General features: G+C 36.3%; 1 protein-coding gene across 1 annotated transcript; it reads left to right on the top strand.

Annotated features, from left to right (window-relative positions):
• The first annotated feature begins 5,493 nt into the window (after window positions 1–5,493).
• LOC103721478 (uncharacterized) lies at window positions 5,494–13,941 on the top strand. Its single transcript, XM_008811718.6, has 2 exons — window positions 5,494–6,460; window positions 13,137–13,941. Exons 1-2 carry the CDS (start codon window positions 6,175–6,177, stop codon window positions 13,505–13,507), a joined length of 657 nt encoding a protein of 218 aa, XP_008809940.1. The 5' UTR covers window positions 5,494–6,174; the 3' UTR covers window positions 13,508–13,941.
• Window positions 13,942–14,865: the final 924 nt, after the last annotated feature.

The raw sequence follows: 14,865 nt of genomic DNA, 5'->3' as shown, positions 1-14,865 counted from the left end.
GATGGTATCATCATCCTCCAAATCTAGTAGGGACCAACAATTATAAAAGAATTTGAAGGTGGACTAGATGTTATAGAAACATCCAAAGAGGCTTATTATTAAGGTTTGGTCCACAAAGAGACTGGCCATCAACCTCCATAAGAAATAAATGATCATCTCTCTCAATCAAGTAAACACAAATCTTTTATCATCGTGAAACCATAGTTAATTCAAGGACTTCAATTTCTCAACGAAATGGTGGTTCTAAAACAAAAGCGATTCAATAAATTGGAGTATCTTTGTTAATTTCTTGTATATTAGGATCTTGCTTTTTTTGACCCTTTTTATACATTATCAACTTTATTGCTTCTCTCATCTCCTGGCATCTCTTTATTAACCAAATTCAAGGTCAAGAAGATTACAGACAAACTACAATATTTACTTAATTATATCTTAGCTTTAATACCTTTACTTATTGCATGTTTTTTTCATTGTCAAGACTAACAATTTGCCAACTCCCTATTAAAATAAATTCATTGATTAAGGTCCTATGAAGTATCTGATATAAATCTTAGTTATTTGTTGTTTTTTTTCCTTCTAAAAATAGGTGATTCACACTGATCGAGTATGAATATATCCAAAAAAAATCAAAAGACTACATATTCCGGAAGGCCCCCAGGGTAAGAGAGCTAATGTCAGTCCACAACACCTTGTTAGAATGTGGGCGACAAAAGAGACCATCTAGTTTGCAGTTCCATTGGCTTCTTAATATATATGCTTGATAATAAAGGGTACGTCTCCTCTCAAAAGGCTCTAGATATCCTAAAGTAACAGATGGGCACCCACCTCCCTAGCTTGGCCCCGAATCTATTGGATTACCGTGGCAAAGTCTCCTTCCACCACGATGGTTTGACACCCAACTTGCATTGAGCATAACTAATCCCCACCCATACATCTCTCAATTCCATGCTAGGGACCGAGGTATCAAAAATTAGGCTACTACTGGCAACAACTAGTCTCGCACCCGGGCCCCTAATCACAAATCCTGCTCCACCTCTAGTGCCGCCCTCTAGATTACAAGTTATTTGTTGCTTTATCAGTAACATATTTAGGAGGAAACGTTTAAACATAATATAATTTGGCCTAATATAGAACATTAAATTAGAATTTCTATTCAACAAGTACATGAAAAGTATATAATATGGCAGCCTAACATTTTTCTAGTAATATTATCATAAAACACAATTTTGAAATAAGCTAACTTTAATCATGCTTAGACAGTTAATTTATCTGAATATGTTGGAAGTAAATATGATTTTTGAACAGTAATAATCGAAGGATGGTTAACCAGTTGTATATTCTTTTTTTTAAGTATGATGATGAACTCATTTTGATATTAGCGAGCTAGATATGCTACCTGTGTTAGTTTGATTTGGTATTGCTATAGATCGGATTATTTAATCTACTCTATTAAAGACCTTACTTGACCTAAACTAACTTGTTAATGTAATAAGAAACTTTCTAGCAAGGATCTATTTTGATATTTCTATAAGACTTGGCTGAATATTCTGCAGAAATGAGGCTGATTGGCCCATCTAGCACATATTAATGGTCTACCTAAATCCCAATTCAAATCCCAGTTTTTAGGCTATGGGAAGAAAACAAGGATTCATAGAGGGTTTATTTTAGTTTTCTTTCCACAGGATTTGGGATGGAAGGTATTTGGTCGATAGATTTATACTTAGATTTTTAGCACAACCCCACATAAAAATCCAAACATATCTTAAATATATAGAAGATATCCCATATATTGTGAGACCATGTAACATGGCCCTCTAAACCCTATTGAACAAATGATATTATACACAAAAATATTAAAACAATCTTACTCTTGAGTAATGCAAAAATGAAATGCCATGGCATAAACCCAACTATAATAAGTCATTATCCAAAGAATGTGTAAATGTTGGACTACCTACCCCTCAATCTCTACCCTTGGGCCCCAGATTAATGAAAAGAGGAGTTTAGAATCATATACTGTTGAAGCAGAACTAAACAGATTTATGAAAAGAGGAGTTTAGAATCATCTTGTTAAAATATAAGATGATTCTTACATATGAATCATCTTATATTTAACAAGTTGAGTGAAGAACATTAGCAATCAAGTAAAGAACATTAGCAATCTATGGAAGACATTCAAGGAGGTCCTTGAATCTATCTCGGTGTGCTCTATTTGAGATGATGGAAGGGGTAAACACACACACTAGGCTTGGTCAAGTCAATGCTAAAGCTCGTGTTGATCTCTAATTTTAGCCAATATGTTATATCCATCCACCAAATGCATGAGTCTTTTAGTTGTTGAGGATTTGGCTTTGATTACATAACTTTTGAGGGTTATGCTATTAGTAAATTACCAAACTATAGTGTTGAAGTTTTTGAATGGCATTTAGGAAGAACTTAGAGCTTTCGATGCTTAATACTCCAACAGAGCTGCATGCGTTACTTCAGAAAAAATAGAAATTGCATCTTGTTGCTAATCACTCATAGTTCCTAGACTGATGAGGGGAATGAGTGGGATATTAGTCCATACCAAATCTAACAAGAAAATTAATGGACTGGGTTTTAAGTATAATTGGGATAGAGTCAAGCCTAGTAAAAATGTCAGAAACATGCTTAGCCTACATCTCACTCGTAGGCAAATTAGAGCCTTTGAGAAATAAGATTTTTGTTCCTAACTTCCATCCTAACTTTTCTCTCTCTCTCTCTCTCTCTCTCTCTCTCTCTCTTCCCTTTTTTTATTAACATGGTGTTTTAGCGTTTTAATCCTTTCTTGTGGATTTAATTCTATACTATCCATCTTCTTTATATTATGCACTTTGCATGTTATTTACTTTTTTATGTGCTTATGCTCCTCTAAAGAGCTTCAATAAATTGCTATTAGAGCCTTGAGTTGAGCTTGGATCTTGCTTGAAATTAATATTTAAGCTTGATTTGTTTTTCATTATTTCAAGCTTAATTTCAAATCAAGCCCAACATGATCTTAATTAATTAGCTTTATAATCCTAAATCAAGTTAAGATTAGTTGGAGCCTAAGTCAAATCTTGATTCAAACTTGACTAAATCATACTTGATTCAAAACTTGGTTCATGTCTGAATTCACATTTAAACAATTCAAAAAACAAAAAAGATACCAATTAAAGCTTTAATCAGCGAACAATATATAATACATGACATTTAATATATAATAAAATAAAATTATTCCATTTTAAATACCGGAGATCAGGTGCTTATCATCTCATTAAATTATCAATCTAACCCAACAAAATTATTTATAGTATGATAGATATGATGCTATTTATATGGAATGTTCAAGTGAAATATGTTACCGAGATACTTATGCACTTTCTATAATTCTAGGGGTGTATAGAGTTGATTCTTTCACTCATCAAATGTCATCCTTTGATGCGGACTGGAACTATACCACAAAGATATTAACCTCAAGCTTATATAAAGCAGATGGTAATGGAGAGAATGCTAGATCTTATAACATATGAATACCTTGGAGTCCGAGAAATAAGTATCTTCAAAAGGAGCTACTGTGGCCATCCGAGTTCTTAACGGAGCTCTAGCTCATATTCTTGATATGTTGAGGGTGTTGGAAGAATAGATTGGTGCCGTATGTCCTGTTTGTCCTCGGTGATTCATGGACATTATGGTGATGCTGGAGATTGCGCTGCTCTTTTTTCTGATGCTCTAAATGTTCTTAAGCAGCAACTTATCAAGTAGCAAAGTTGGTTTAGGGAGGTTGTATAGGCACTTGTAAGATAATGAGGTGTATAGAAGCAGCAGAATCGTCTCTAGATGCTGAAGACTGTCATCACAAGCACAAAACAAGAGATCGAAGAACAATGGAGTTTGTATGATGGTTTTAGTGTTAAGCTTGTGAAGGTTTGATGTGCTTAATAAAAAGGATGTCAATTGGCATGATGATGTGGAGATTGTGCTGCTCTTTTTTCTGATGCTCTAAATATTCTTAAGTCACTCTTAGGGGAGGAATAAATTGAAACAACTTATCAAGCAGCAAAGCTAGTCTAGGGAGGTTATATATACTACTTGTAAGATAATGAGGCATATAGAAGCAGCAGAATCGTCTTTAGATGCTGAAACTTGTCATCACAAACATAAAACAAGAGATCGAAGAACAATGGAGTTTGCATGATGGTTTTAGTGTTAAGCTTGTGAAGGTTTGATGTGCTTAATAAAAAGGATGTCAACTGGCATGGCTATTTTATGCCAAGGATGTTCGTTAATGTAGCCGACCAATATTTGATTTAACTATATTTGCTTTCTTTTGTTTTATTTTAACATGAAAAGAACCGTGTTGATAGGTTAACATCAAACGATACAAGCTATTATATAATATATAATATAAATATATAACAAAATTAGTCCATTTCATCTCCTAAGGGAGAGGATGTACATACGAAGGTCATATAATTTTTTTTCAATAATTAAGTAAAAATAATACTAATTAAAAGTTCAGAAAATAAATAATAGTAAATAATAAAAGTATCAACTAAATATAATATATAGGTAGTAAATAAAAATATTTATTTATGTATAAAATTAAAAAAAATATTTTATTCATTGCGTACATGCGCCATTAGGTTGTACATATATGTATATTTCTTGATAGTAAATATCAAATAATACTATCTAAATAATGAAAATATTTGCCAAGAAAATTATATTACTTTATTAACTTATTAGATACACCAAGATATGCATATTATATTTCTATTTTAGTAATAAAAGAGAGAATATATATTAATTCACAAGGAGGAGTATCCTCATCACCTACTCCAGATGTGATCATATCTGAATACCCAAAATGATAAAAGTATATATATCTTTTTGGGTTAAAAAAAGTGTATATTTTTTTCCATCCTACCACCAAACATCTAAAATGGATACATTTGGACCCCAGCAACCTACAACTAAAGAAATTGCAATTCGAAACTATTTACTGTAACACATTTGTTATCTATCATGAGCTTAGAGCTGCTAGGAAGAGCATTATCTTCATGAGGCGCATCTTGGATGCAGATTGTCTCCTTCTTGAGAGCGACTTGGTTACGGTGATCGAGTGGATCCAGAGTTGGAGAGGCGCTGTAGAGGAATGACTATTGTTCTAGGACATTTGCAGATTACTGAGAGAGTGTGGCTCCTACACGACCATGCATGTCTATAGAAAAGCAAATGGCGTGGCTGACTGAGTTGCATCATTTGCTGTCCATCATTCAGGAGGCTTTACATGAAAAAATTAAGAATCTTTGTTGAAGTATTTTAGTAAGCTACTATTTTTTGATTTTGTTGATCACATTCATACTTACTGCGTGTTAGTCGCTGTAATAATAATAATAACTAAAAAAAAACTATTTACTGTGGTAGCTTTGCTCAAAAAGGAATACCCTCTATGCGGGGGAGTCCAAAAATGTGGTTTTATTACACACAATCTGGTACAGCGTAGCTGCCCACTTACCTCGAAAAGCAGAGTGAGCAGGAGAGCTAGTTTCAAAGAAGGCCTCTTTTCCACCATTTTTATCTTTTTTTTTTGTAAACCAAGACTCCTTTTTTCTTCTCTCATTTTACTCTTTCGGCCTGGAAGGAGACCCTTCTCCCCTAAATCCTCGCATAATGTGAGGTTGGTTTCCTGCAATAATCCCATTAGACAAGTCTCCAGTGGAAAAAGCTCAGATTTTTGGGGTATCAAGTGTTCCCAAAGCGATCCACTGTCTTAGATCCCTAAATCTATGGCCTTTTGAAGAACATCTCATTCTTTTCCCTCTCCAACAAGGCAAGAAGGTTTCATTCAGAGAAGCAAAAGGCTATCTTTTTAAGATAATAAACGGCCAGGTTTTATTTGTTCTGGTAGGGCGAAAAAAAAGTATTTTGCCTTCTTTTTGCGGAAGTTTAGAGCGTTTTAATCTTAAAATAGGAAAAGGGTTCTGCTTTGAGATCACTGGCCTTTGATCTGCATCGACAAGAGGCCCTTCCCCCCCCCCCCCCCCCCCCCCCCCCAAAAAAAAAAAGGGATTTTTTCTCAAAATCTGATCTTTTTGTCCTCTCAAAGAGATCTTCCCAAGATAAAATTCAGTTCTTGCAAAGGTTTGTGGGATTTGAGGGCGGAAAAAAATGATTCAGCTTCTGTTTCTGGTGCTTTTTGCGGAGGGTGCCGTGACACTTCTTCTGATGGTGAAGATTGGGCCGCTGCGAGAGCTGGTGATGAGGGGTTTGGATCAGCTTAAGACGGGGAAGGGACCGGCAACGGTGAAGACTTTGGCGTGCACGTTGTCGGTGCTCCTGGCGTCGAGCATCACCAGCATTCTCAAGATCCAGAACAGAGGCGTGAAGCTTGGGACTGTCACTCCAATGGACCAGGTCCTTTGGAGGACCCACCTCCTTGAGGCCTCGCTTATAGGTTAGATCTCAAAATGCATCTGTTTGCGTTGGTTACTCTTTTTTATTTGATGTTTTTTGTTAGAATTTTATTGATATATCTATTTAGGTTTCCATCATGTCAACATCTCTTAGAACCGAGTGGAATGGAGGAAAAGGATTCATGTAGCGAGCCCACCTAGATTGGGATTAAGCTTAGTTGAGTTTTGTCGAGTTGAGTATATCTATTCAAGTTTCCACATAGAATGCCTCAGACACTGCACATTTACTAAAGATGAAATTTTTTATCGAGATGTTTCAATGCAATTCTTTGCTATGTAATCATAACTTCACATGTTTAAACTTAGGCCAGTTGTGAGGATAAGAATTCAGAGAGGTGTTATTTCTGTCTGAAAGTATTTTATTGTCTGATTCTTTTTTGCCCTCATATTTTTGTCTTGTCTTTATGTATATACTGTCACTGTGTAGTCAGGATCTTAGCTGAAATGGTGACAAGATCTACTCTTGAGTCAACAGAAAACACTGAAAACTTGTATTGAGTGAATTAAATATTAAAAGTGTCCGATTTGTTACAAATTCTTACACTCTCAATAGTCAATACTGGATGGAAAGTCATGCAGTATGGATTGGGAAAAACTTTCATCATTTTAAAGGAGGGGTCATTCTAAGTTGATCATGGTGGCCTCACCGGAGGGGTTTGATAGGAATGATTCCTTAAGATAGGACTGCACGAAGTGGAATATTAAAATGCCTAAATAAGTAATTGATGCTGTGACCTTCCGGAATTTTCAAGATATTCTCAGACACTGCTTGCTTTCTGAGGCTTTCAGCATTTGACTTGTTGGATTCTGGTTGTGGTTCAGCATCTATACCCATGAATCCTGATCCTTGGTCAAACAAGTTGGACTTATCAGGTTTTTGACTGACTTGGATGTGAGATGGTGGAGGCAGTTGGCAGGTAGACACTAAGGATTTGTCTAATTATCATTGCTAATGAGAGTTACCTCTATCCATTTGCAAGAGGATCACATACAGCCACTGTAAATGATTAAAGAGAACAAATCTCCAAACTTTTTGGAGATGACCTAAGGCAATAACAACAAACTTTTTATACCATGAAACTTCAGAATTGAGGTTAATAAGTGGTGTGTGATAATGCAGCAGGATTCACCTGTCAAAGCAATAGCCCATCGGATGCAGTTGTAATAGGCTATGTCTCACTCAAATAGTTTGCAAGTCTGATATGTATCTAAATAATGTTCGCAGTACAATGATCAGTATATATAAGAATACTCAGAAATTGTAACCGAAGGAGAATAGGTAAGTAATACCAAGCTGCTATTTACCAAGATGGTCTCTTGGTGGAATCTCATCCAATTTGTTTGATTTAGATAATGTTGACTCCATATGGGCAAAACAAGAGAAGAAAGAAGATGAGAGCTGTGTATGGATGAAATGCAAGAAGGAACCTGAAATGGATAGCTACAAATCCATTGCTACTTATGTCTCAGATGCTAGTATGTGGGATCTTTACCATAAAGGCTTGTGGGGTTTAGCCATAAAGTTAATGGATAGGCATTCAAAGTTTTCAAGTGGTTTTTGGTGCATAAATATCAACAAAGGCTGGAGGAGTTCAATCTGACTACCATTTTGAAGGATAATGCCAGATGTTTTGAGGAGTTCGACCTCCAGATGGCATTTCTGAAGGGAGCATATGTATTATAAGCTTGTGATGCTTGAGAAGATCAATGCCAGATATAAGAAAAAAGTGGCTATTTCAACATGGATCATGGAGAACTGCTTTAAGGCAGGGTTAAAGCAGGGCCCTTGGTTTGTGCTCCATATAGTAAGTTGAAGAAAGATGACGCTCAAAGCATGCATAAATACGATTCAGTAATGGATTTTCTATAGCTAGAATATTGCACATAAACTCACCCTGATCATGGTCTCCTAAAGCCTTAATATTGATGTGCTCAAGAGGTGTTTGCCTTTTATTATTTTCTTAGGCTTTGAGGTGAAGATATTAGAAAATCATGCAAATGATTCTCTTGTCAAATGTAAGGCAGTTCAGGGGTGGTTCAATAATCTGTATTTCTTTTGTGACTTCAAGGGGCTATGGATAGAGCATACCTTGGATAAAAAAAGCACATGAACATTTGGTTGCAGAAAATCAAAAACCTCATGTATTGAGATTCCTTTGAGGCTATGAGAACTCTTAAAAACATCACACTATCTGAAAAGTAGCTGGTATTATTGGGATACTTATTTGATCTCTTTCAGGAACCTTGTAGCTTCACTGTAACATGTATTGAGTAACCTCAGTTTTTCATTGATGTTAGGCATCTCAATATCAATTTTGATTCTAAGGTAGGACAGACTATGTAGTTGAATTCCAGCACCTGGTTCGTGGGGTTATCAAGATGTTATAGAGAGAGTAGCAACACTTCCAAAATGGGCTTGGAGGCTGTGCTTCCAAATTGGGAGGTTTTGGTGAGAAACTATTGTATTCAGACATTGTAATGGTAGAAAAATTTTAGTCTGCCCTTGTTAAGATGCATTTCAACATTCAAAACGTATGTGCTTCTTCTTCAAGAAGAATATCTGCATAAGTGAACATATGAAATATGCACTGCTGATAGACTATGAGTTTGGAGAGGGTGAAATGAAAGTGTTTTGTCTTGTAAATCTTTTCCTGGCAATGCATTTTCATTTCCCACAATTCTTTTGTGAAGATTTGAGGTTACCGTGAATGTTGGAAGATCATAAATTTCATAGTTTGAAAAGAAACCATGGGAAAGATGATTAGATTATATTACATTTTGTGAAATTACTGTTTAAATATAATTGTCATCCCTCCAATCAAGAAGCTCATTGTGTAATGATACAATATTATACATCAATCTGTGTTGGTATTATAGTCTGTGTATGTAACACTGTGCTAATCATTGTATATATTATTCTTTCACACTTTTTTTAATCATGTAGATTCTGGTACTTCTATACCATGTGCCCTTTAACTATTTTTTTTTTTACCACTGCCAATTTCTTTATGCAAATGGTATGAGCACATCCTGATTCCTAGGCATGCTGAGAGTGCATAAAAAACTGCTTCTTGGTGATATAGGAGTCCTTGCTCATTTCATTGTTCAATTTGAGGAGTGAAGTACTCCCTTCATACTCAATCTCCTATAATGTAGGAATTTGAGCACTTTGGGGGATCGAAACTTCTATAAGGTCTGGAACATTCTTCCTTTTGTGTAGTGAGGGGTTCAGTTAGGGTGCAAAAGAGCCGAGCCAATCCGAGTAATAGTCTCTTGGCCTAAGCTTGTTCTGTAGAAGGGCTGTTCTTGAGTTGAGCTTAAAGAAAACTGTTCACGCTCTGCTCGGATAAGGTTTAAGTCAAGTTTCTTACTGCGCTGAGCCAAGCCTCCATATATTTTATAAACCTTGGATATTCAGTCTCAGCTTATTTATGAGCTGAGCTCTAAACTCTGTATGAGCTTGGCTTGTCTCCTGACTAAGCCATGCCTGAGCCCAGCTGTAACAAGCCGATCTTGAGCTGCTCATGAGCAGCTTGGATCGTTTGCAGCATAGGTGTGGGGTAATTCTCCAAATAAGGTGCACTTCCCCTACTATTCTAATTTCCAAATTTCAAAATGAGGCATAACTAGAACTCCAAGTCTAGTCATATCTCCTTTTATTGCCAACAATCACCAATAAAATCTTCAAAAAGGTTCAGCTTAGCATTAAATCCATCATCTTATAACTTTTTGAAGCATTGCACTACCATGTGCTGCTCCTTTATTTCCTTTTTCCTTCTCCATCACCTATTCTTGATGGTTCTCTGGTAGGATGTCCAAATATTGATTTTGGTAGTTAGATCTGAAATTCAGGCTATTTCGCCTAATTTTATTGAGGATTTCTGTGTGATCGCTATTCTTCATTGTGCCGTTTATTTTGGATGTAGTTAAAGGGCAGGTCCCTTGCACTCCTTCCATGGAGCCACTTTTATGGGGAACTTTTGCACCATCTAGAGGTCTTGCAGGTCCCTGCTTACTCCCATCACCTTTAGGAATCACTTTGAAGATAAATGCATGCTCTTTGATAATTTGTTGCACCCCTATTTAGGGCTTTCAGAGATTTTTCTGTTCTCTTCTATGAAAACTGCTTTTTCTTCAGATAGATATAGCCCACTTAGGATATTCGGTCACCTTATTATGCTTCTGGACTTCACATGTCTATTGTCTTATGGTGCATGAAAGAGACATAGATTACCATTTCATCACCATGTTGATGGCACCATACACATACACCTTTATTTTTATTGGTGATGAGGGTCTCTAGATCTACCAATACAATTGTGCTTATGGGTATTTTTCACTTCAACATAATGTAAATTCATTAAAAAAAAAAGAAGCCATGTCATCAGCAATCAACTAACATAATGTGAAATTTTTTCATGATATTGTTCACCGCTCTTAAGGAGCAACTTTTGATTCTTCATTTGGATATTCTGCCATTTTGAAGTATATCAATAGTTTCTTAGCCATGCTGATTGACTATAGATACTTGTAGAGTTTTTTTACTAGTACTTATTCTCATTTCAACATCTACTTTTATTACCATTCACACATCTTCCTCATGTTCTGTCCTGGCTGCTACTTCAACTATATCTGCTTCTTCAAGAGTAATCTCCATTAACTTTTCTACCATGGTTCTGTGGACCATTTTAAATAGCAACTGTTAATGTACGCCTCCTCTTATTTTGTATCGAAGTAATTTTACACCATACTTTTTAGTCATTAGGTTGATTTTATCCTGTCATATTCTTTATGTTGCTGTGCTTGTATAAGCTCCTTGTGCATGGTTGAGAAGTCCAATTATGTAGTTTAAGTAATTTACTTTGAGCATACTGAATATTACCTGTCCATGTTTGTTCATGCATCTCCATGTGATCAATATGTCCTCAATGTGGAAGTCATAAGAATCATCTGGGATCGTCCAAGTCACATTTGTTAATGAGTACTCACAATGATAGTTTGTCATGGAAGGCCTTGGCCCTCTATGGTATTTTCCCTATGGTCCTCATGGTGTTTGCTTTCTCAGTGAGCACTTATTATTGATATGATGTAATATGCACACTTTTACTAGTTCTAGAAATCATAACAGCAAAGAATGAGGATTAAAGGGTCATTATTTTTTGCGATCTAACATCACCCGATCAATAATTTATTTGTCCTTACCATTCTCAAATCGAATTGCTTAAGTCATACATGTGGTTGGTTCATTGCTTCCTTATGTACTGCTCAGTATTTTATTGAAATGCTTATATTTATCTGCATCACCCATGCCTTTTACTTGCCCTCCTCCTTTCAATCTTTAACTTTAAAATTACTTGGATGCCCAGTGGAACAGTGGTGTTATAGATTACTCATTAATGCATTACCTGAAAATTCCATTACCTCATGGAAGTTCAAGTATTAAGATATAGTGAAGCAAAATATTGTACCATATTTGTTGCTTACATGCATTTATTATTCATACGGTAATTCCTTTCCAACTACTAGGTGGGTGAATCTGAGTGCTAGATCATCAAGAATCCTGTTTTCTGTCCTTTGGAGCATATTTCTGCAGATTTGATCGGTGAACAGAAAATCAACTGTCTGCCAAAAAAAGGAAAAACAGGGCTATAAGCAACCATTTTTGGTTCAAATCTTTGGTTGATATGATTCAAAGTTGTTTCGACTTCTCATTGGATCCATGTGGTCTATTTTCTAAATGAAGTTTGAGGTGATTTAAGGGAGGACATTAAAACCTACTCAAACGAAATTAGTGCAATCGAGCATGTCTAGTTTAATACAACTTTAGACCATATGTTAGATACATCCTGAAAATCCTTCAGTTCCAGCTGATGCAGACTTATAATATGACATTCAATTTCAAAGGGTTTGTATCATGCAAAGAAGGCTATACGCGGTTGGTAGGGTATGAGATGACATGTTACACCGATGCTGTAAACTCTACTCAAGACGAGACAAGGCCATTATAAGGTGTATATTGGGGGTGGAGGTGCCTCCAGATAGGACAGTCTCAAAGCTGTGGTGCAGACTACTTATTGCAACTAAAAGGGAGCTATCGGTAGGCAATTTTTTTAATGAGGCTGTAAGTTGGCTAGGCTTTCTGGTTTATCAGATCTTCATGGAAAACCACATGTGCTTTTGTCTATGCAAGTAGACCTAATGGGAAAGGCAGGGGGCAACAATCTTTGTGCCTTTTCCCTGGTTTTTCATTTGGAAAAGGTCTGAGACTATTATAGCAATCCACAAAATGCTTATTTCCAATGCAGTGAATCCGATCCAAACAAGCTTTTCGATTCATTTTTCGAAGACTATGGCTAAACATGTTTTACGTGTGCATATCATTCCAGCTTTGCAAGGAAGCCTGAGACTGCATTCCATTCCTTCCATTTATCAGAGCTGTAAATTTCCAAAAACTGTACTTCAGAAAGATAAAAATAATATTCAAAGTGGAACAGCAAGTTTTGATATCAGTAATGATCCGGCAGTCTGCTCAGACCTCAACACGATAGAAAGTTGTTTTACTCTTTATTTATCTCTTCTTTGTTCCTTCTATTTTCTGGCTTATACTATATATCTCGATGAAAGAGACATCGCCTGAAGCTGAGCTTGATTTTGCAGGCTACACACTTTTCCTTGGATTGGTGATTGATCGCTTGCACCACTACCTCCGGAAGATGGTTTCTTTGAAGAAAACAGTTGGTACCTCCAAAGAGGAAGTTGAGAAACTTAAAAAGGAGCACCATTATTTCAAAGACAAGGAAGATAAAGTTTCCAGCGAGATACATAAACTCCAGGGAGAAGTAGGTAGTTTAACTGAAAAGTTGCAGAAGCTGAAGACAGAGTGTGAACAGCAGGAGAAACGGGCAGTGTCTGCTGAGGCTCATGTTGTTTCCCTTCAAAAACAGTCAGAAGAGCTGCTACTCGAATATGACCGGTTGTTGGAGGACAACCAAATCCTCCAAGGCCAACTTCTATCATACAGAGGCTGAGAGCCTGAGGAAGACGAGTTATCCTGGAATCTGTCTGCGATGTGTGTGCATGTAAATGAAGTAAGTGGAGAGAAGGAAGCGATAGATATTTCTTGCGGGTCCTGATAACTTGATCCTACTCTCCTGGATTTTGTCCAAATCATGTCAAGTTGTCAAATTCCCATAGCATCTAAACCTTTTTTTGTGGTTAAACTGAAGCGGGTTGCAAGAGATTGGACTACTAATGGTTGTGCTCTTGCAGGTGTTTTTAGAAGGCTTTCGTTTTGCTTTTATGGGGAGAGTTTCATGGAACCTAAGTGCTGTTGTTGTATTGGTTTTGATTTATTCGAGGACAACCTTTATGCCTAACCCTCCAAAGGTATTAGTTGAGGATCAAGTGATTAATCATATTGCAATCGACGACTCTTTATAGAAATGCATTATTTTGTGCGACATTGACAGATGTGCTGCTTTTTGTGATAAATCTACTTGAATGAAGAAGCTTTATCTGCCATGCTTGGAAAGGTCATACATAGTATTACAGTCATAATCTACAAGCAATTATTTGGTATTGCTGTCGCTAGATTCATTTCTTTATGTTGCTACTTGCTCCTTTCAAGGGCTAAGTGCTCTAGTAACCGTTATAAATAATGCAAAAGAGGTGGAAGAAATGTTGAAAGAAAAAATAGGACAAAGGTTGTATCTTTTGCATGAAAGAGGATTCTCCTTTCTTTATGCGAATCCACTGTTGGATTGCGTAATGATTGCTGAGAGATGTGCGGAGGTGGATGAATAAAAGAGTTTGGAGTGCTTTGATATCTGTGCAGGGCTGATCTAATGATCGAGGATGTGGAAGTAGGTTAATCATTCTTCCGTGCAAAAGATACACTCCCAACCTGAAAATATAAGAGATCTGAGTCAGCCAAATGCTTGGCTTTGTGACAAAATGTGCACGTTTTATTTCTTTATTGATAAATTGAATATGTAAGGAATTTCATTAATTCAAATGCTCTCATAATAGGTCACAGTAGATTTCTCATGGGTTAATAAAGGGGAAGTATATTAGATCATAGATTTATTTTCTCCAGTAGGTATTGACATGAAGCACTTATGTAACATGTTGTGAGCTCATCTACCAATGTTCCTCTCTACTTAAATCAAACACCCATCTAGGAGTGCTTAACATGTGCCCATACTTTGTGCAGCTTCACTTAAAAGGAAAGGAAAACTAACATCCATTTTACTTGTATATCCAAATCTATTAAAGAGGGCATTTAAGCATATATGAACATAGATAATACTAACCGCTCATACAAGAATCCTGTTTCGTCACTAAAATATTATGTTCTTTGTCATGAGAATCTTTTTTAACTAAACTT

The sequence above is a fragment of the Phoenix dactylifera genome, chromosome 13 (assembly GCF_051530095.1).
Source record: "Phoenix dactylifera cultivar Ajwa chromosome 13, Ajwa_hap1_PhDact_Kaust_v1.1, whole genome shotgun sequence".
NCBI classification, from domain to species: domain Eukaryota; kingdom Viridiplantae; phylum Streptophyta; class Magnoliopsida; order Arecales; family Arecaceae; genus Phoenix; species Phoenix dactylifera.
Note: the sequence above shows the minus strand (reverse complement) of the source record. Positions and strands in the feature narration are given on the sequence as shown.

Excerpts from the sequence above, each read along its gene's own strand:
- LOC103721478 (XM_008811718.6), top strand. The coding sequence starts at position 6,175 with ATGATTCAGCTTCTGTTTCTGGTGCTTTTTGCGGAGGGTGCCGTGACA. Across the intron at positions 6,461-13,136 it reads CCTTGAGGCCTCGCTTATAG|GCTACACACTTTTCCTTGGA; the intron begins GTTAGATCTCAA and ends TTGATTTTGCAG.